Source organism: Odocoileus virginianus, chromosome 9 (assembly GCF_023699985.2).
Source record: "Odocoileus virginianus isolate 20LAN1187 ecotype Illinois chromosome 9, Ovbor_1.2, whole genome shotgun sequence".
NCBI lineage: Eukaryota > Metazoa > Chordata > Mammalia > Artiodactyla > Cervidae > Odocoileus > Odocoileus virginianus.
In genome coordinates, this window is record NC_069682.1 from 29,810,747 (window position 1) to 29,830,765 (window position 20,019).

The 20,019-nt window shown below is 42.1% G+C and overlaps 1 protein-coding gene and 1 non-coding gene across 5 annotated transcripts in view; both read left to right on the forward strand.

Moving 5' to 3' along the window:
• Window positions 1–2,879: 2,879 nt before the first annotated feature.
• CACNB2 (calcium voltage-gated channel auxiliary subunit beta 2) overlaps window positions 2,880–20,019 on the forward strand; it is a 409,499-nt gene continuing 392,359 nt past the window's right edge. For 2 of the 4 annotated variants that reach the window (XM_070472126.1, XM_070472127.1), the window contains exons 1-2: window positions 2,880–3,044; window positions 16,160–16,252. In XM_070472126.1, the coding sequence (XP_070328227.1) occupies window positions 2,925–3,044; window positions 16,160–16,252 (213 nt within the window). In that variant the 5' untranslated portion in view covers window positions 2,880–2,924. Of the gene's footprint in view, window positions 3,045–3,088; window positions 3,447–16,159; window positions 16,253–20,019 lie in introns of those variants that run through there. The other 2 variants (XM_070472125.1, XM_020876308.2) reach the window with 2 other exon arrangements.
• Window positions 11,941–12,013, forward strand: TRNAR-UCU (transfer RNA arginine (anticodon UCU)). The gene has a single exon. It is a non-coding gene; the product is annotated as a tRNA-Arg (tRNA).

The following is a 20,019-nucleotide window of genomic DNA, read 5'->3' on the forward strand; positions in this document are numbered from 1 at the left end:
ATGCTGGATGCAGGGGATGCTAAAATGAGTAAGACCCAATTGGCAGCCCCCAAGGAACTCTATCTAGTGGCAGAGACAAACAGAAAACACAGTTCTGTATCATAGATTAATGGAATGAATAAAATACACTCTATCATTTAAACATTTAATTCAAACTTGACTTGCCCTTTGGCTGTAAGCATTATTTTAAATGATTTGCAAGGTTGTTTTTCTATTTTGTGGTCTCTTTAAAAATCTGATGAAAGATAAAATTCTACTTCCCAAATGTTCATAATTAAAAGCAAATGCACAGATAATTAAGTATACTATAAGAAATCCAACAGATATCACGGGGAAACAAGTTTCATCAAACCTGACATTTTAAAACAATATTAGAATGCATCTGTCATTCATTCCTTCAAGTATGCATTAACTGGTTTCTAAGTGCTTACTAAGTAGATTGTAAACTACAAAATTCCTGATCTTCATTGTACATGCTTCTAATCAAGATTCTGAGTGTGCCCAAGTGAATAAGCATGGCTCCTACCCACACAGAATTTACACTCTAATCTAAAACCAGATTTAATGTTATCTGTTCTTTAATGTTCTTAAGAGGAATTTAAACACTCCCTTAAGAAAATAGCAGCAGATCATGAAGCTCAAAGAGACTGTAACTCCAAACACTTTAAATATCTCGTCTTTTCACTTTCTTATGTACATACATGCATACACATACACATGCACACATGCAAAACTGCTGCCGATTGTTATAAATGTAACTTAAAAAAAAAAATCTTAGCCAAGGTTTTCAGAAGGCTGTTAGCCATGGCTGCAAAGCAGAGAGTGCCACATCCCTCACTAGCTGGATACCCACCCATATCCTAACCAAGAGCTTCCTAACTCCCACTCTGTTGCTTTACAAACTGTGATTTTATTATTGCTGTGAAATGTTGTTAACCAGTTTTTCACTGCTTCTGTTTAACATTGTCATGTCTCTTCCTTATTTTGGAAATATTTATTTTTCTTCCAGTTTTATAGAGATTTAATTGAATTACAACACTGTGTAAGTTTAAGGTGCCCAGCATAATGATGTGACTTACATACATTATGAAATGATTATCATAATAAGTTTAGTGAAAATTCATCATCATATAAATACAAAAATTTTTTAAATAGAAAATTTTCCCTTGTGATGAGAACTCTTAGGATTTACTCTGTTAACAGCTCTCACATATAACAGAGCAGTGCTCATTACATTTCTCATCTTGTACATTACATCCCTAGTGCTTACATACCTTATAACTGGGAGTTTGCACCTTTGACTGCCTTCAGCTAATACTCCTCCCACCTCTGGGAACCACACATCTAACCTCTTATTCTACAAGTTTGTTTTTGAACACCCAGTAGCATTTAAATTACAGTGACAATATTGACACCAAAGATTAGAAAAATCAGTAATAACATTTTGGATATGCCCAAATCTTTAACCATACCAACACTAGTTCTTTAAGCCTGATCCAAACAATGTATGATGGAGATGGATACGTTTGAGAACAAGGACTGTATCCCAGAATAATTTAGTGTGTGCTCAGTGGCTCAGTCTTGGGGACTCTTTGCGACCCTGTGGGCTGTAGCCCGCTAGGCTCCACTGTCCATGGGATTTCCCAGGCAAGAATACTGAAATGGGTTGCCATTTCCTCCTCCGGGGGACCCTCCCAACTCAGTGCCTCCTGCATTGCAGGCGGATTCCTTTATCTCATGGTAAAAAAACAAAAACAAAAACAAAAACAGGCAGCTGAATGAAGCCTATTGTAGTAAATTTCCATATGTATATTTCAGTATCCAATGTATACTTTCTGTTGTTACAAAACAACACTGGTGCTGGAAAAAAACGTGTTCTATAGAGTTCCACAGTAGTAAAAGTTGTTGAGATAAGAGCTACCCTATTTGTGTGTGTGCGTATATATATATATACACATATACTCTTACTAGGAAGAGCTTAAAGTTATGTTGTGAAGGAAACATTCTTACTATGGCTGCTACTCTCTGATCAAGATTCAGAATCCTAAGGAAATGCTTGTTTTCCCCAAAATGTGACCGGAAGACTTCTCAACTCTACCGAAAAGCCAAGAAGGGGTTTGCAAAGGTGAAGACAAACCGGAGTCTTAAAGGAAAAACCTTCGGACGTGGAATTGGTCTATTTGGACCCGGCAGCTCAGGCCAGCGGCAGATTCGGGTGGGGGACCGCAATCCTCAGGTCACACCCATCAGCCCCACGTCTGGTCCGGCTTCTGACTCCTGCCGTCGTCCAGTGACCTACAAGGCCGGTGGGGATGGGAGGTCCTTGGGAAGCACTTGCTCCGCGGGGCTGCTCGAGGCCTCGAGAGATTTCAGGAGCGCAGGGTAGGCGCGGAGCCCCGCGGGTTCCCCGCAGCAGCGACCTGTTCCCGCCCGCTGGGAGCGGAGGGAGTAGAACCGGGCAGCCGGGGGAAGGAAGCCCCCGGGCGCGAGGCCTCGCTTTCGCGGCTTTGAAAACTTTCCAACGCGCGTGCCACGGCGACGCGCGGCGGCTGCGCCCGGGCCCCGGCGGCCCGCGCCTCCCGCGGGGAACTTTCGGGTGTTTCGGTGGCCTGTCACTCTCGCCGGCCGACGCGCCTCCCCCTGCGCTCGCGCGGCCGGAGCGCCCTCCCTCTCGGCGAGGACCTGCCCAGGCGCCGGCGGCTCCCGTGCCCGCTCGGCGCTCGCCCTGCCAGCGCCCCCGCCGCCCGGCTCCCCGAGCCTCGCGTTTCAACCTGGCCCGGCCGCGCCCCGCGCCCTGAGCGCCTCGAGCCCCCGGGCGGCCCCGGGAGCGGGGAGGCGGGGAACGGAGGAGGGGACCCGCCGCCGGGGGGTGTGGGGCGGGGGCGGGGGGGCCTGGCTGCTGGCTCCCGGCCGACTTTTCGCCAATGGTCCAGAGCGACATGTCCAAGTCGCCTCCCACAGCGGCGGCGGCGGTGGCGCAGGAGACCCAGATGGAGCTGCTGGAGAACGCGGCTCCCGCGGGGGCGCTCGGAGCGGCCGCACAGGTAGCGAGAGCGCCGCGCCCTCCCCTTCCTTTGTGAGGCGCCCGGGCGCCCGGGCTCCATCCCGCCCGCCGCCTGCTCTGCTGGGATCCCTCGCCCGGCCGTCCGCCCCGGCCTGGGTCTTCCCCGCCGCCGCCGCCTCTTTCCCTCGCGCTTTGCCACCCACTTCTCCCTCTCCGGGCGCCGGCGCCCCCCGCTCCTCTCCGCCTTCCCGCCCCCCCTCCCCACCCCGGCTCTTCCCCGGCTTCCATTTTCCTCTGCTTCCCCAAAGCCAGTGGGAAGGGGGCGGGGGAGACCTCCAGGTCCTCGGAGGCTGCCCCCCGAGGCCAGCCCTCCTCGCCCCTTCCCGGGAGAGGCGCATGGACAGCCATGAATCAGGCGGGCGGACTGGACCTGCTCAAGATCGTGAGTCGGGGGTGGGGGGTGCGGGGGGTTCTACAACTCTGCTCCGACGCCGACCCTTTTAGACGAGCTCCGAGCCGGGGTGGGAGTAGGGGGCGTGTGATGGGGTGGGGGCGGGCAGGGGGCCGTGGGAGGGGGCGCTCTGCCCCTGCCTCCCCACCAGCAGCTGCGGCCCCCCTGGGCACCCGGGCGTTACACCTCTGGGACTGCTCGGCTCCCCTCCTGGCACTGGCCAGGTTTGCCTGGACCCCTCGCTCGCTGCAGAAGAGAGCGAGTTGGGGACGTGAAAGTTTTTCTTTTTCCCTTGGTCTTGAAATGTTAGCCATCTCAGAGAGCTCCGAGGCCACCTTCTGATGAGTATTAGCGGTTTCTGGGGAAATTCCGGGTTGCTGCTCGTTGTGAAATAGGAGATGTCAGTTGTAGGCACTGGGCAGTGATAAGGTGGCTTTTACGTAAGGCTTTGGCAGGTACAGTTTGGATTACAGACACCTCCAGTTCTCAGCGGTAAGGAGTCTCTCAACTTTTCTCCTAGCAGGGAAATATTTTAAGACTCCTAACTGTGGGCTGCTTGGCAAAGAGGTTAGGGTTTCATTTCAAGCATCACTTTGGAGAATATCTCTGCTTAGTGATGCTGGCTTGTTGATTTCAAACCTCCACTTGCTAGATTGTAAATTGTGGGAAGATTCTATAGTTTTATACTTATGTCAAATTTCTAAGTACGTAATTTGTGTACTTTATATTTGTATATGCTGGAGAGAATGCGTTAGTCTTTACTGTAGTAAGGGGGGCAGGAGTGGGCCACAGTAATAAAATGTTTGGCTGCTTAATTGTTTTCATAGGTGATAGAAATTGACTGCTTTAGCTACTTTAATCCTGTTAATAATGGTGGTTCTGGTGGCATGGTCATGGAGCTTTGTTGAACTTTCTTTATCACTGGGAATTAAAAGTGCAGATTAAAACACACCATTCATTTTGATTTGAAATGCAGGAAAAAATGTAGAAACCAATCATTTGTTTAATCAAAAATCCATGTCGATTGTAGAGGAATTCATTCTTTCTTAGAGGTAAGACAGCTAGATTTTAGTCAGCCTTGGGTTGTTAGGCTGCCAGAACTGAGTCGGGACATGTAACTAACAACCTACATTTCCATCTGGCCTTGCCAGTGGGCCTGAATTCTCACCAACACCTGTCACGTTTTTTCTAGACTCCTGATTTTATCTAGATACTCAATAGGTTAGATGAGAGCAAGAAATGTACTCAGGGACTTCCTTTTTTTTTTTTTTTTTTCAGGATGAAGGTCTTAAATATTGATAGAGAAAAGGCCTTTTAGACCCTCTTTTCTCTTTGATCTCCCTTCAGGGTTGTTATTTTTTTTTTTTTCCAGTTTTTATTCTTATGATAAAAATAGAGTTCCTGAATTCCTGGAGATCAAAGTTAGGGCAAAATAGAAAGCATGACTGCATTCAGATAAGAGACACTAATTTACTCAGTGATTTATGTAGTTAAACGTAAGGCAACAAGTATTTGTGATGTTGCTGCAAACATGGAAATGATTCAGAAAGGAGAAGACACACTTTCTATTTTCATAGAATGTACATTCCAGTAGCTGCAAGGGTGATGAATGGATGACTATTGTGTGGCATGGGGCTCTAAGAGAAATACCGAATCTTAGGTGGTTGCTAAGGAAAAGATCACAGATACTCTGTTTGGAGTAATCTGTAAGGACTTCATGGAAGAGGTAGCATTTGAGAAGGGATTTGAAGTCTGGGTCAGACTTCAGCAGATTTTCAGAGAGATGCAGCAGAGCTCTTCGGGGAGCTATTCTGACTGCCAAGTAACAGCAGTTACGAGTCTTATACATTTGTAATCCCTACTTTGAAAAGCGTGGACAGGTTCAGATTGGAGCTTAGTCGAGCAGAAGTCTGACAAGGCAATTGAGGCCACATCTTGAAGGCTTTGGAACCTGAAATGTAATGAACAACAAAAAGCCTTGGAAGGGGTTAGGGAAGGAGCAGTGTAACAGCTCATGGAGAAGATTCACCTGGGAGCATGCTGGAAGGGAGTCGGGAGTCTCAGGAGTCCAGAGTAGAGCTGCTGGAGGGGAGATTGATGTAACGGTTTGGACAAGAGGTAATGAGGTCTAAACCGAAAAGGGAGAAGAGATAATAGATAGGACAGTACTACGGATGGACACAGTCCAGAGACCCAGTCCATAGGCATTACAAGTGATTGAATGAGGGAGGCGGGGAGGAATGGATAACAGAGGCAGGTAAGAGGCATAAACATACAGCTGCATCAACATCCTTCTCCTTGCTCCACCTTCCAAAAATGAAAGCATTTTCCCCTGAATTGTGTTCAGATCACAGCCTTTATCTGAGGGAAACATTGCCTTGTTTATTTGATATCTAATAAATCATGTCATCACAGGGCTGTGAAAACTTGGCAAGGCATCTCTTCCATGTCTCCAGGAAGGCTAGGCCAGCAGTAAACCACCTGGGGGAAAAAGACTGTCTCTGGAGCATCCCTCTGTTTTGTGACACTGAGTCACCGTAATTCCCCTGAGAAATGGAGTTTTCGTTTGTGACATATCTCTCTCAGCAGTCATTGACCTGAAGGATCCTTTCTCTTTCACTTCTGGGTTATACTGCACGTTCTATATGAACAAAGCAAAAGATGGAACTCCACAGATGCCCATTGATCTTTTTTCCTGTTAGAAATCCTGCCGAGGGCGGGGGCACCCTCCTACTCTCTAACCCTAGGATATGGTCATAAACAAAATAGATCTATTTGTTACATGAGAAGCAAGTGACAGTCTAACTGAAAATTCTTGAGAGTTCAGATTTAAGCACATCACATCCCTATTAAGGTAACCTGTTGAACAATCTCAGTGCAAACTTGGACACAGTCTGCCTCCAAAGTCAAGTTGCTGACCAAACGCTCTCCCTCCAAAACTCCAAGTCTGTACCATCTACCACGGTAGCCACTAGTCACATGTGACTTCTGAGCACTTGAAATGTGACTGGTTTGAACTGAGATGTGCTGTACGTGCAAAATACACATTTTAAAATACATCAAAATATAGATCAAATAAGTAGTCAGGTACAAATAAATGCAGATAACTTAAAAATACAAAATACACGTGATATATATGTATATTTAGGTATACTTAGAGGAGGAGGGCATGGCAACCCACTCCAGTATTCTTGCCTGGGAAATCCCATGGACAGAGGAGCCTGGTCTTCTACACTGCATAGTGTCACAAAGAATAAGACACAACTGAAGCGACTTAGCATGCACGCACATGTATACTTATGGCTGATTCACCTATGGCAGAAACCAGCGCAACGTTGTAAAGCAATTATCCTCCAATTGTGTGTGTACTCAGTCACTCAGTTATGTCAGACTCTTTTGTGACTCCATGGACTGTAGCCTGCCAAGCTCCTCTGTCTGTGGAATTTTCTAGGTGGGAACACAGGAGCAAGTTGCCATTTCCTTCTCCAGGGGATCTTCCAGACCCAGGGATGGAACCTATGTCTTCTGCATTGCAGGTGGATTCTTTACCTTTGAGCCATTGGGGAAGCCACCCTCCAATTAAAAATGAATTAAAAAATAAACAAATATATACAGATGAAGAAATCTCAAGGATATTATCTCAATGAAAGTCAATTTCATTCAATTCAATGAACATTTAATAAGTAAAAAATACATAAAATACAGAGGAGACCTGTATTTTGCAGGAGACCCCTGTTTGATTCCTGGGTCTGGAAGATCCTCTGGAGAAGGAATAGGCTACCCATTCCAGTGTTTTTGGGCTTCCCTGGTGAGTCAGCTGGTAAAGAATCCACCTGTGATGCAGGAGACCTGGGTTTGATACCTGGATTGGGAAGATCCCCTGGAGAAGGGAACAGCTACCCAGTCCAGTATTCTGGCCTGGAGAATTCCATGGACTTTACAGTCCATGGGGTCACAAAGAGTTGGACACGATTGAGCGACCAAGCACAGCACAGCACAATGTATCAAAAATATGATCACAGGGACATGAAAGTGACAGTTGCTCAGTCGTGTCTGACTCTTTGCGACCCAATGGACTGCAGCCCACCAGGCTCCTCTGTCCATGGGGATTCTCCAGGCAAAAATACTGGAGTGGGTTGCATTTCCTCTTCCAGGGGATCTTTTGAACCCAGGTCTCCCACATTGTGGGCGAATTCTTTACCATCTGGGCCACGATGGATGCCCTTTGATACTTTTAGCCAGATACATTATTACAATGCACTTGGTCTGCTGCCTTTTACCATTTTAATAGAGCTACTAGAAGATTCCTATTACGTAGGTGACTTTTATTTCTATTGGACAGCATTAGTCTAAAAGCACAGCACTGGGAATTCTCCAGGGAGTTGAACAGATCTGGATGGAGGCCGGCTGGATGCAAACTCAGGGTGAAGGAACGGAGACTAGGGTGCAGCAGAGGAGGAAATGGGTGAAGCAAGAGCAGGTCTCAGCTCTTTAGGCCTCAAAGAGCTGGTAACCAGCACCTCCAGTTGCACCTGGAGATGCACCAACAGTAAGCAGAGGGCCTGTTTGTTTTGCTCCTGGCAACGAAACCCGGCTGGCTCCACCCCATCAGAGTTTGCCAGATGCTTCTCAAGCACATTGTCTAATACAGCCTGGTCAAGGCAACATCCTGAATCGTGCAGCAAGGTGCTTTATCTAAAAAGAGCAGCAGCTCTTCCCCCAGGTCAGTACCACTTTCCAGAGACTTTCTGGGGTCCGAGGTTCAGTTCAGCCTTTGCAGCCTCTTCGCATAATGCACTTGGGTCCTGGGCTTCCATGTCTTGCCCCTCTAACCTTGCTTGTCTAACCTTTGCCCCCAGCCTCCATCACTTGCCTCTCTGATGGGATTTTGTTCTGGCATTGCCTGGGTGAAATTTACAAACCTGCTCATCAGGATTTCTGAGTGCATTTTAAACCTCAGAACATCACATCTGACTGTCTGAGTGACTGGAGGTTTAGTTGGTTTTGTGGTTTTATGTTCCTGTTCTTTTTTATTTTCCTTTTATGCAAAGAATTAGTTTACCTGTTGCTCTTTGTGGTTGCATTGAATTATATAGTCTGTTGCCTTGGTTCTTTTAAGAAAAACTGAGTGTGGGATGGATTGGGAAATTGGAATTGACATCTACACACTATTGATACTATGTGTATCAATAAATGGATCATTAATAAGACCCTACTGTATAGCACAGGGAACTCTATGTCAGTGCTCTGCCATGACCTAAATGGGAAGGAAATCCAAACATGCGTGGGCGTAAGTATACATATAGCTGATTTACTTTGCTGTACAGTAGAAACGAACACACACTGTAAGGCAATTATACTCAAATAAAGAGAGAGAGAAGCTGAGCAAAATATGTTAATCCTGTGTGTGTGGAGAATTAGCCCTCCTAGATTTTGTGACTGTGGCGACTTGTCTTGGTCCTGCCAAGAGTTCATGGCACAACATAGACTTTCACAATGACAGGGAGTTCAGATTAATTATGACACCACTTAAGTGACTGGGGCTGTCTTAAGAGTTCTTTCCAAACACGGCTGGAGGTAAACCGTGAGGAAGGCAAGCTTGGCCCTTGACCATCTCCCACCCTGGCCTTGTCTCCTCTCCCTTCTCTACCTGAAGAGCTCTATTAATTCTGTTTCTTGATTCCTTTCTGCTTTTGTGTAAACCAATCCATATGGAGAACTTGCTCTGTTCCCTGTTCTAGGGAGGAGATATCTCACTGCCTTCTCTCCTAATAAAGGATCTGATAGCCTCGTTCACCCAAAACTGATGGTAAATGAGGATATTAACTGTCTGAGTCCTCTCCATTGAGTTTTGGTTGCCTTTGCTTCAGACCCTAAGATGAGGAAAGTCTGCATTTGGAAGGGACAAATATCAATGAATGTTGATCAAGAGGGCTGGAAACTAATTTCAGGCATCAGTATTATGCTCACAGGGAGCAGCTCATAGGGAGGAGAACTGTTACCTTATTCGTCAACCAGAGAAGCGACATCTTCAAAACTGTTCCCAGGGGCCACCAAGCCAACTTTATGCACAAAACTGGGCTGAAGTCTAGTTAACTGGTGACTTCTGTAATTACTGTCTACTTCCAATCATACAGAGATTAGGTTTCAATGACCTGTGGACATGTGACCATTTGCTGAGTTTAAGATTGCAATCCAATTTTAAAAGTTATTTAGTATCAAAGAAAACAGTCTTTCACATGAAGATGATATTAACATAATCTTGGTGAATGGTGGATATCTTTTTAATGTCGGTCATGTATTTGTGGTAATTTCTTAATTTTTTTTTCTGGTTTCTGAAATGTTACTTGTCTACTGTTTTAGGAGAGGTTATTTTTTTTATTTTTGTATTGGGGGTATAGTTGCTTTACAGTATTGTGTTAGTTTCTACTGAATAGCAAAGTGAATCAACTATACATATACATAGATCACTTCCCACCTCCCCCTATCCCACCCCTCTAGGTCATCACAGAGCACCGAGCTGAGTTTCCTGTGTTACACAGCAACTTCCCACTAGCTCTCTATTTTACACAGGGTGTTTATGGGGGTTTCCCAGGTGGCTCAGTGGTAAAGAATCACCTGCCAAGCAGGAGATTCGGGTTCCATCCCTGGGTTGGGAAGATTCCTTGGAGAAGGAAATGGCAACCCTCTCCAGTGTTCTTGCATGGGAAAGCCCATGGACAGATGAGCCTGGCAGGCTGCAGTCCAGAGGCTTGCAAAAGAATCAGACACAATTTAGTGACTAAAACCAGAATAAGAGTGTACATATAGCAAGCCCAGTCTCCCAGTCCATCCCTCCTTTGTCCCCTACCGCCATATCTCTGTTCCTGCCTGCAAATAGATTCATGTGTACCATTTTCTAGATTCTCTATATATGTTTAATATATGGTATTTGTTTTTCTCTTTCTCACATCACTCTGAATGACAGACTCTCGACCCATCCCTATTCTTACAAATGACCCAATTTCATTCCTGTTTATGTTTGAATGTTCAGTTTATGTCCATTGTATATATGTGCCACATCTTCTTTATCCATTGCTCTGCCCATGGACATTTAGGTTGCATCCATGTTCTGGCTGTTGTAAATAGTGCTGCAATGAACATTGAGGTTCATGTGTCTTTTTTTAAATAATGGGTCTTTTTCAGGGTATGTTCCTAGTCATGGGACTCCTGGGTCATATGGTAGTTCTATTTTTAATTTTTTAAGGAACCTTCATACTGTTCTCCATAGTGGCTGCATCAATATACATTCCCCCCAACAGTGTCGGAAGGTCCCCCTTTCTCCACACCCTCTCCATTTATTGTTTGTAGACTTTTTGTTGATGGCCATTCTGACCAGTGTGAGGTGATACCTTGTTGTAGTTTTGATCTGCATTTCTGTAATAATGAGTGATGTTATACATAGTTTTCTTTTTTCCTATTTACTGTGATTGACTTCACTGGTTTTATTCAGCTATGTGTGTACTCAGTGGTGTCCGACTCTTTGTGACCCCATGGACAATAACCTGCCAGACTCCTCTGTCCCTGGGATTTCCCAGGCAAGAATACTGAAGTGGGTTGCCATTTCCTTCTCCTTATTAAGCTAATATAACTATTAATAAGAGGCAATGAGTGGGCATTAGTGACTTCTAGACTGCAGGGACGTAGGGGTCTGCGTGTATCCTAGAGAGTGTTATGGGTTACACTTGGCACTGTTGACAGCCTGGCCGTGTTCTCTTCCTTTACATCCTGAAACTCTATTAATCATCTCATATATTTAATAGCAGATGTTTAGATACTTAGTGTTGCTAAAAAAAATGTAGAAACCCCATTGCTCATAAAAGTAGCTGCATTTGAAGTAGCCAGTTAAGAAAACTATACTCCTTTTCCAAGTTTAGGCAGCTACATATTTGAATACTTATTCTTTCCTGTCTTTTACCATTTGGGTAAGGGTTGGCCTTCATTTTTTTTTTTTTTTTAATTCCTTCACCTGAAACACTCTGGTCCTCATTTTCTAGAATTTTGAATAACTTATACAGATGCCATTTTAGTAAGTTAGACCCAATTTTAAATATGCATGGAACTTAATGTAGCTTCATTTGGGAATGGTAGTATAAATTTTCACTAACCTGTTTTAAAGTATGTAAAGATGGACTGTTAGCTTTGCAAAAGTTGCTTTAATTATTTTCTTCTTGATCCTGGATATTGTTGTAAGAAATAACTTGTTATTGAAGCATCACTCAATAGTTTTTTTTTTTTAAAAGGAGATTATAAGAGAGAAAGTACTGCTGAAATTAGTAAACAGAAGTGTAATTAATCATATCTATTTTGACTTTTAGTAAACATATATAATGAATAAGAACTGCTTTAACACTGTTAAGCAGAAACACTTTGAATAAATCATCCCTCATACATTTAAGTGATTGAAGGAAAAGATATTTTTTCTCAATACTATCACCAGGGGACTTCCCTGGTGGTCTAGTGGTTAAGACTCCACACTTCTAATGCAGAGGACATGGGTTCGATCCCTAGCCAGGGAACTAAGGTCTCACATGTCATGTGGTGTGGCCAAAAATTAAAAATAAAAATCACCAGTTCGTGTGCAATTCAGTATGCCATCTTTAAGTGTATCAGCTGTGTCTTAGTACAGTTGAAACCTGTAATAATCCAATTTAGACACATGGCATTTATAGCTAAGTACACCTGAAATAATGTTTATGAACAGTGTCCCCAGGGGCCAGGAAAATTTAAAATGACTTTTTAATGTGTTTCATTTTTTTGCAGAGAACAGCAGCCTCCCCTGGGACTGGCTGTCTTCAATATTGTGTGGTTCTCACAGTGTCTGCTGGCCAGTGTCAGCAGCCATGAAAAAGCTTATACTCCAAAGCAGCTGAATAGTAAAAACACATTTATCATTAAAAATCCAAAATAAATGATAATGGTATGACTTCAAAGAAGCTTTTCCCACCCATGTCCAAACAATGCTGTTTGGACACAGGATTATGGGATGATAGAATATTTTGTTTTTATTCTCAAAGATAATTTATACTCCAAATGAAGGTACATAGTAAATTGAATATAGATTTGCCCTCACCTTCCCTTAAGGAAATATGTTAAGCTTTAAAACTGCTTTCAAGATAATAAGTATTTTTCCACATGGAATAATATAAAAAATTTATTTTTTTAATTTTAAGGAGACTTTCAAACTTTAACGTTTCTAGGCCTTGGAAGACACTTCTGTGCGAACCTTTCCATAATAGTTGGAAAAGGAAGAACATTGTTGAAAGAATGTTATTTTTCAACAGTTTACGGCATAATGTTTACAAAAGTAAGAAGAATATGCTGTTACGTGAAGAGAACCTTGTATTATGAAAGCCCAGCCTAGATTGTCTTTCCTTTTATGAAGTCGAGAGTTAATTAAATGCCATGGAAACACATTTGTATTATATAAATCCCTTCAGTACTTGGAAGAGAACAAACATATTTAAGGCAAATTTTTGCTTTAAAATTATACCACCCCTCTCACTGATTGCAAATTCATCTAAATTACTCATAACACAAATGTTTGTAAGAAATTTCAGCTTGCCTAAGTGCTATGTATATTATGGTTTATATTTCCATTTTAATGAAAACCATATGAATGTGTAAAATATAACAAAAGTAGCATTTTCAAAACCCGAACATGGTCATTTTCAAAAAAGCAAATTTTGTTAATTCTGATCATCCAGTGAAGTCTCTGTGGGCCTTCTAAACACATAATACATTTTAGCCCAATTTTTCTCTACCCTTGACACCCTACTATGGGTATCACATTTTATAATATTATTTTGAGCCCTTATCATGTGCTAGGTCTTACAGTAAATGATAAATACATTCCTTCATTTAGTACCTAAAACCACCTGGGGGGTAAGTCTTACTATCTTAAGGATGAGAAGACTGAGGTTTAGAGAGATTGAGAAACTTGCTCAAGGTCTGCTATACCAGGATCCCTGCCTGTGTGTATGTACCTGTAAAGCTCAGTGTTGAGCTATTTTTTACTTATATTTTAATGTGTGACTTTCTCAGTAACTTTATTCCTGTCTAGAGTTAGCCATAGATGAATGTATAGTTTATTTTTAGTGCTCTGAAAGTAAGCTGTAGGTGTAGTTTAAAAAAGAAGTAAGTTCATTTGTAGGTGTTTGTGCTTGGCCTTATCCTATTACTGAGACAAACTCTTACTTTTTACATCCTGTTCTTAGATGCTTACTACTACTGCTTATTTTTACAATTCCATAAAATTTATTTTTCTTGCCCTCTCAGCAGAATAATTGAGTGATTAAAAAGCAGGCTTTTGAGATGAACAGCAAGGTCCTAGTATATAACACAGGGAACTGTCTTCAATATACTGTGATAAACCATGAAAGAAAAGAATATGAAAAATAACATATGTGTGTATATATAAATATAACTAATATATATATAACTGAGTCACTTTGATGTACAGCAGAAACTAACACAGCATTGTAAATCAACTATATTTCAATAAAATTAAAAAAAAAAATAAACTGGTGAAAACCATGCTTTTCCAGAACATTTCCTCAGAGCTATCTGAGAAGCTTTCTTTCAGGCTGTAGTTCTCAGTGGCTCAAATAAAACTCTTTTCTATATCTATTAACAAAAGAACAAGCTTTTCACATCATATTCAAACATTACAACAATGGGCCAGAAAAATTGTACAAAATGTTTTAATTTCGTGTAATTCACTACCACTTCCATAGCTCTTTCGACATCTCCCAAAACCAATCTCTAAATCTATAGAATGTGAAGAATTGACACTGTGCCTCATTCATATTTCATCTAGATTGATCAACCTATACTAATCTATCTATATGTAAAGGTAGTCAGAATTTATATAGTAACGGTTCCTGAGCCACCATGTGCAGGGAATAGCTATAGAATTACAAATTAAAACATGAACCAAAAAGTGGCTGTTCAGCACCGCTGGGAAACAGTATTTCATTATGTTTTCAAACCATGGTGCTGGAGAAGACTCTTGAGAGTCCCTTGGACAGCAAGGAGATCAAACCAGTCAATCCTAGTGGAAATCAGCCCTGAATATTCATTGGAGGGACTGATCCTGAAGCTGAAGCTCTAATACGTTGGCCACCTGATGTGAAGAGCTGACTCACTGGAAAAGACCCTGATGCTGGGAAAGATTGAGGATAGGAGAAGGGGGCGACAAAGGATGAGTTGGTTGGATGGCATCATCAACTCTATGGACATGAGTTTGAGCACACTCCGGGAGATAGTGGAGGACAGAGGAACCTGGCATGCTGCAGCCCATGGGGTCACAGTCAGACATAACTGAGTGACCAGCAATAACTGCATTCATCTCTCTGAAGGGTTTTGACAAGTTGCTTTCCTCTCACAGTAATTTTGCCCCAGTCCCTCCTACACGTAAATGTTTATTTTTTTTAATGCCTTATCTTTTTTTTAATTCTTTTTTCTTCATTTATTTTTATTAGTTGGAGGCTAATTACTTTACAACATTGCAGTGATTTTTGTCATACATTGACATGAATTAGCCATGGATTTACATGTATTCCCCTCCCGATCCCCCCTCCCACCTCCCTCTCTACCCGATCCCTCTGGGTCTTCCCAGAGGCACCAGGCCTGAGCACTTGTCTCATGCATCCAACCTGGGCTAGTGATCTGTTTCACCCTAGATAATATACATGTTTCGATGCTGTTCTCGTTGAAACATCCCACCCTCGCCTTCTCCCCCAGAGTCCAAAAGTCTGTTCTGTACATCTGTTTTTGTGTTGTAATGCCTTATCTTTAGTGGCCTTTGCGTCTTGACCAGAGATATGCTAACAGAGCTTAAATTATTTTAATTCAAGAGTTGTTGTAGTTGTTTAGTCACCAAGTCATGACCAACTCTTTTGTGACCCCATGGACTTGTAGCCGGCCAGGCTCCTCTGTCCATGGGCTTTCTCAGGGAAAAATACTGGAGTGGGTTGCCATTTCTCTCTCTAGAGTATCTTGCCAACCCAGGTATTGAACTTGCATCTCCTGCATTGGCAGGCAGATTCTTTACCCCTGAGCCATCAGGGAAGCCCAGTTCACCAACTGTGAAATGCTTTTTCCAGAACCCTCTCCTCCCTATAAAGTCACTGATTTGAAATAAATATTTGTGATTCCACCAATCACTTTTTAAAAAATGTTATTTTATTGATGTATAGTTGACTTACAGTGTTGTGTTAATTTCTGTTATACAGCAAAGTGATTTAGTTATATACATATATACATTCTATCTAATCTTCTTTTCTATTATATTGAATAGAGGATGTTGAATATAGTTCCCGGTGCTGTGCAGTAGGACCTTGTTGTTTATCCATCTTATATATGAGTTTGCACCTGCTCACCCCAAACTCTCACTCCATTCTCTCCCCAGCCTACCTCCCTTGGCAAACACAAGTCTGTTCTCTATGTCTGTGAGTCTGTTTCATGGATATGTTCATTTGTGTCATATTTTAGATTCCACATATAAGTGGAATATATTTGGTCTCCAGTAACTTTTTAATCATGCTCGTGTGATGGTAATTTATTCTTTGTCTTGATCTAGAACATTTTTTGGAACTAGGTCTAGATTCCTGTGTAAGGGTCTAATCATAATCTCATTTGTCTTTTGGTTTTCTTTTTTGTAGTCATATGGAAAAGGAGCCAGAAGGAAAAACAGATTTAAAGGATCCGATGGGAGCACTTCTTCTGACACTACCTCAAATAGCTTCGTTCGTCAGGTAAAGGAGCTTTTTAATTCACAGTTTGAAGAAGTTTATGAAAATGAATTCAGTTTTGGTTTTTTAAGAGGTGGTTTTAACAATGTCATCCCTATGATTTATATAGTCTTATTGTACTTTTAATTGAAGTGAAAATTGTTCCATTGAATGTCACAATCATTCATTGTTCAGTCACTAAGTCATGTCTGATTCTTTGTGACCCCATGAACTGCACCACACCAGGCTTCCTTGTCCTTCATTATCTCTTAGAGTTAGATGCTATCTAACCATCTCATCCTCTGTCGCACCCATCTCCTCTTGCCTTCAGTCTTTACCAGCATCAGGGTCTTTTCCAATGAGTCAGTGCTTCACATTCGGTGGCCAAAAAATTGGAGCTTCTTAATATATTTAAATTTTAAGTGAGACTGTATGTCGTAATTACATTCTTTCCCAGCACGTTGGGGAAAGAAATGCAAGCTTCATTACAAAGGATTTCTTCATAACAGAGTGAACTCCTGTAGAAATGATTCCAGGTTGGGAGGTTCATTGGGGAAGTGAAAGTGGTGGAGTGGGGCAGGGCGGTAGGCATCCATACCACCTGCTATGAATTGAGATATGGGTGTTCCTCCAGCTGGAGTTTTCTTCTTCCCACCTAGGGCTTGGCTTGGAGATGAGATTAGCCCTGCTCTTGAAAAGGCCGAGGATACTGAGGTCAAATAGAGGACAGGGTATCTTGGAGACATAATTGAAACTGCCTTTAGAGACAAAGCCTTTATCTCAGTTCATGTGGATTCTTGCTCAGGAGTTTGGGACTGCCTCCCCTAAGCAGTGTCAGGATCCCTGACATCAAAACACTCTCGTCCTTGGTTACAGAAAGAACTTTCATTCCCAGAGAAAGAGCAGAGGCAACCAGATCTCTGAGGACAATAGGTTACAGGTGAGGCTAAAGTCTCATCAGGTATAGGTACACGAGCATCTTAAGCTGATGCTTGTCAGTGGCAGGGGAAATGTGGGAGGAGCTTGCTAGGGTGACTCTGCTTTCCTGGCGTAAGGACCACCTTTCTAGTCAGCAGGCTCATAAATCAATCTCTTGTCGGTGAGATCTCACTCCTGGAGATGATGATTGGCCGCCATGAGAGCTGCTCCATCTCTGTTGGGAAGGAAACCATTTCCTCACCACTTTTGGGGTCCTTTCCCCTTGTCTTTCCCCCAAGTTAGTTAGCAGCTGTTCAGCCCAAACATGTTGACCTGTTACATTCACGGGGACTTTGTTTTTGGCTGGTGGCTGCCTCCTTCCACTTTTCCGACACAGACAAAGGATGACCTGAGTTCAGCCATCTGCTCCCTGCATCAAAGGCACCAACGGTAAGTCTGAGTAACCTCAGTAACTTTCCAGGCAACTGGAAAAACTTTGGTTCTGGTCTCTGCAACCTGGGATATGTTTCGGTTGCAGGAATTTAAAAAAAGAGAGCTGTTTAAGAAGGAGAGGAAATTTTGTGGCTCCGAGACATTTAGAAAGAGAAAGGAAGATGAAGCTACATGAGGGCCCACATTCTGGTGGTGGCAGAGTTGCTGGGCAGGGTGTGATGGGCACTAAGGATGTGTGTGTTGGCCTGAGGTTGTCATGAGCAGAATTCAGGCGTCCTGGGTCTGAGTGGAGAGCCTCAAACTTGGCTTAGGTGAGCCCCTTAAAGGAAAATCACCCAAGGCCTTTCCCATTTCAAGCCTCCATATTTATTCTGCCTTTGGGACTGGGAGATTGACCCTGGAGGGCTAGAATTCACACTCTGAGTAATCATCTCAGGGCTGAAGGATCTGAAGCAGAAAGAAATAAGCTTCTTAGGAAACATAGAGGCTGTAACAAAGCCCTGCAGAATGACAGGTAGCTGGTCAAAATTACATGGAAAGAAAAACTGCAGTGTTTCTAGTGAGCAAAGATATTGTGATAGAAATAAATTGGGACTCATTGAACTCTAAAAATATCTTTTTAAGACAGTTGTTGGGCACCATTTTCCATTTGTCCCTTTGAATTCTCCTTTCATGAAGTTTTGGTAACTTAATCCATAGGGATTGCTACACTGCATATAGTAACTGGACTTTGTTTTACCTTCTGATAACTTCCTTTTGACATTATGTTCTTGGTGATATATAACATTATGTGCATGAAACAGTTATAAATGATAAAGAGAGCTACCAAGTGACTTAGTATTAATTTAAATATATATTGCCAAAACATGTGAGCATGTAAGCAGATTGAAAAAAAGACTATCCTAAAAGTTTGTCTCCTTGAAATAAAGGTTTAGCTCTTTGAATCTCAGTGTAATGAGGTGCTTGCTGTGACCTAGATTTGGGGTATAATTATATAGGCATCATGAACCCCAAGGTGCCCCATTGATCCTGTCACAGAAGGATAACCAGGATCTTTGGCAAGAACGCTGAGTCAGACACTATATTTTTCCTTGGATAATTTATTCTCTATTCTGTTACAACCACGTTCATATTTTGCGACCATTTGAAAATAAGCATAAGCCACTCTGGCATTACTAAATATTTAATAGATTAAAGTTTCACTGGAGGATTTGCAGAAATGCAGGGTAGGTGGTAACAATAAGTATGTGTTACATTAAATCATTTGAAAGTACTCCTTTTCAATGTTTCCTTCTTATCATGTGTAGTTGTTTTGTTAAACAAGTGCCCTGCAAGTGTATTCATTACTTGTCTGTGACGAGAGTTTGTGTATAATCGGTATTGAAATGGTGTTTTGTCAATAAAACCGGGTTCTATTTAAAAATATAATTAGGTGTTTTCCCTGTCCTTGAATTAAAAATAATTTCCATGAAATTTTGAAAACCTTAGATTTAAACATTTTCACAAACTGTATGTGGTGAAGACTTTAAAGTACTTGGGAAACACCTGGTACTTTGAGGTGGTGTTTAAGATAATGAGATTTAAATATTTTAGAGGTTGAAAATGTGAACATTTTACATAAAGAGGATTTTTTTTTTAATTAAGAGAGTGTCAATGAGTTTATTATAGACTGAATTGGGAACTCTCCCAGAGTTCATAGGTTGAAGCCCTAATTGCTGATGTGACTGTACTTGGCAGTAAGGTAATTAAGGTTAAATGAGGTCATAAGAGTGGGGACCTAATCTGATGCCTCATAAAGAAGATGCCCCAAGAATGTGCATGCACAAGAAATAGGCCATTGAGAGGACAGTGGAGAGAAGGTAGGTGTCCCTGAGCCAAGGAGAGAGATCTCAGCAGGAAATAACCCTGCCAGCACCATGGCCTTGAACTTCCAGCTTCCAGACCATAAGAAAATACATTTCTGTTGTTCTGTCATGGCAGCCCTAATAAACTAATACAGATATATACATATGTAGACAATTGGGCTTGAAAGTAGATCTATTTTTTTTTCTTTAAAAAATATTATTTTTAATTTTAATATAATTTTAAAAGGTTTTTAAAAAATAACTGTAAAAGACCTATTTTTAACTTTTAACTTTTTAAATTTTTATGTTCAAACATTCTTGGGAATTCCCTGGCAGTCCATGATTAGGACTCAGCATTTTCATTGCTGAGGAACCAGGTTCAATCCTTGGTTCCAGAACAAAGATCCCACAAGCTGCATGGTACAGCCAAAACAAAAATTTTAATTAAAAAATAATAATATTGATATGTAACATATATACTGAAAAATACACAAATTGTAAATGTTCATTCTGAGATCTCACAAAGTGAACCAACTGCCAGGTCAAGAAATAGCTATCAGTATTACTAGCACCCAA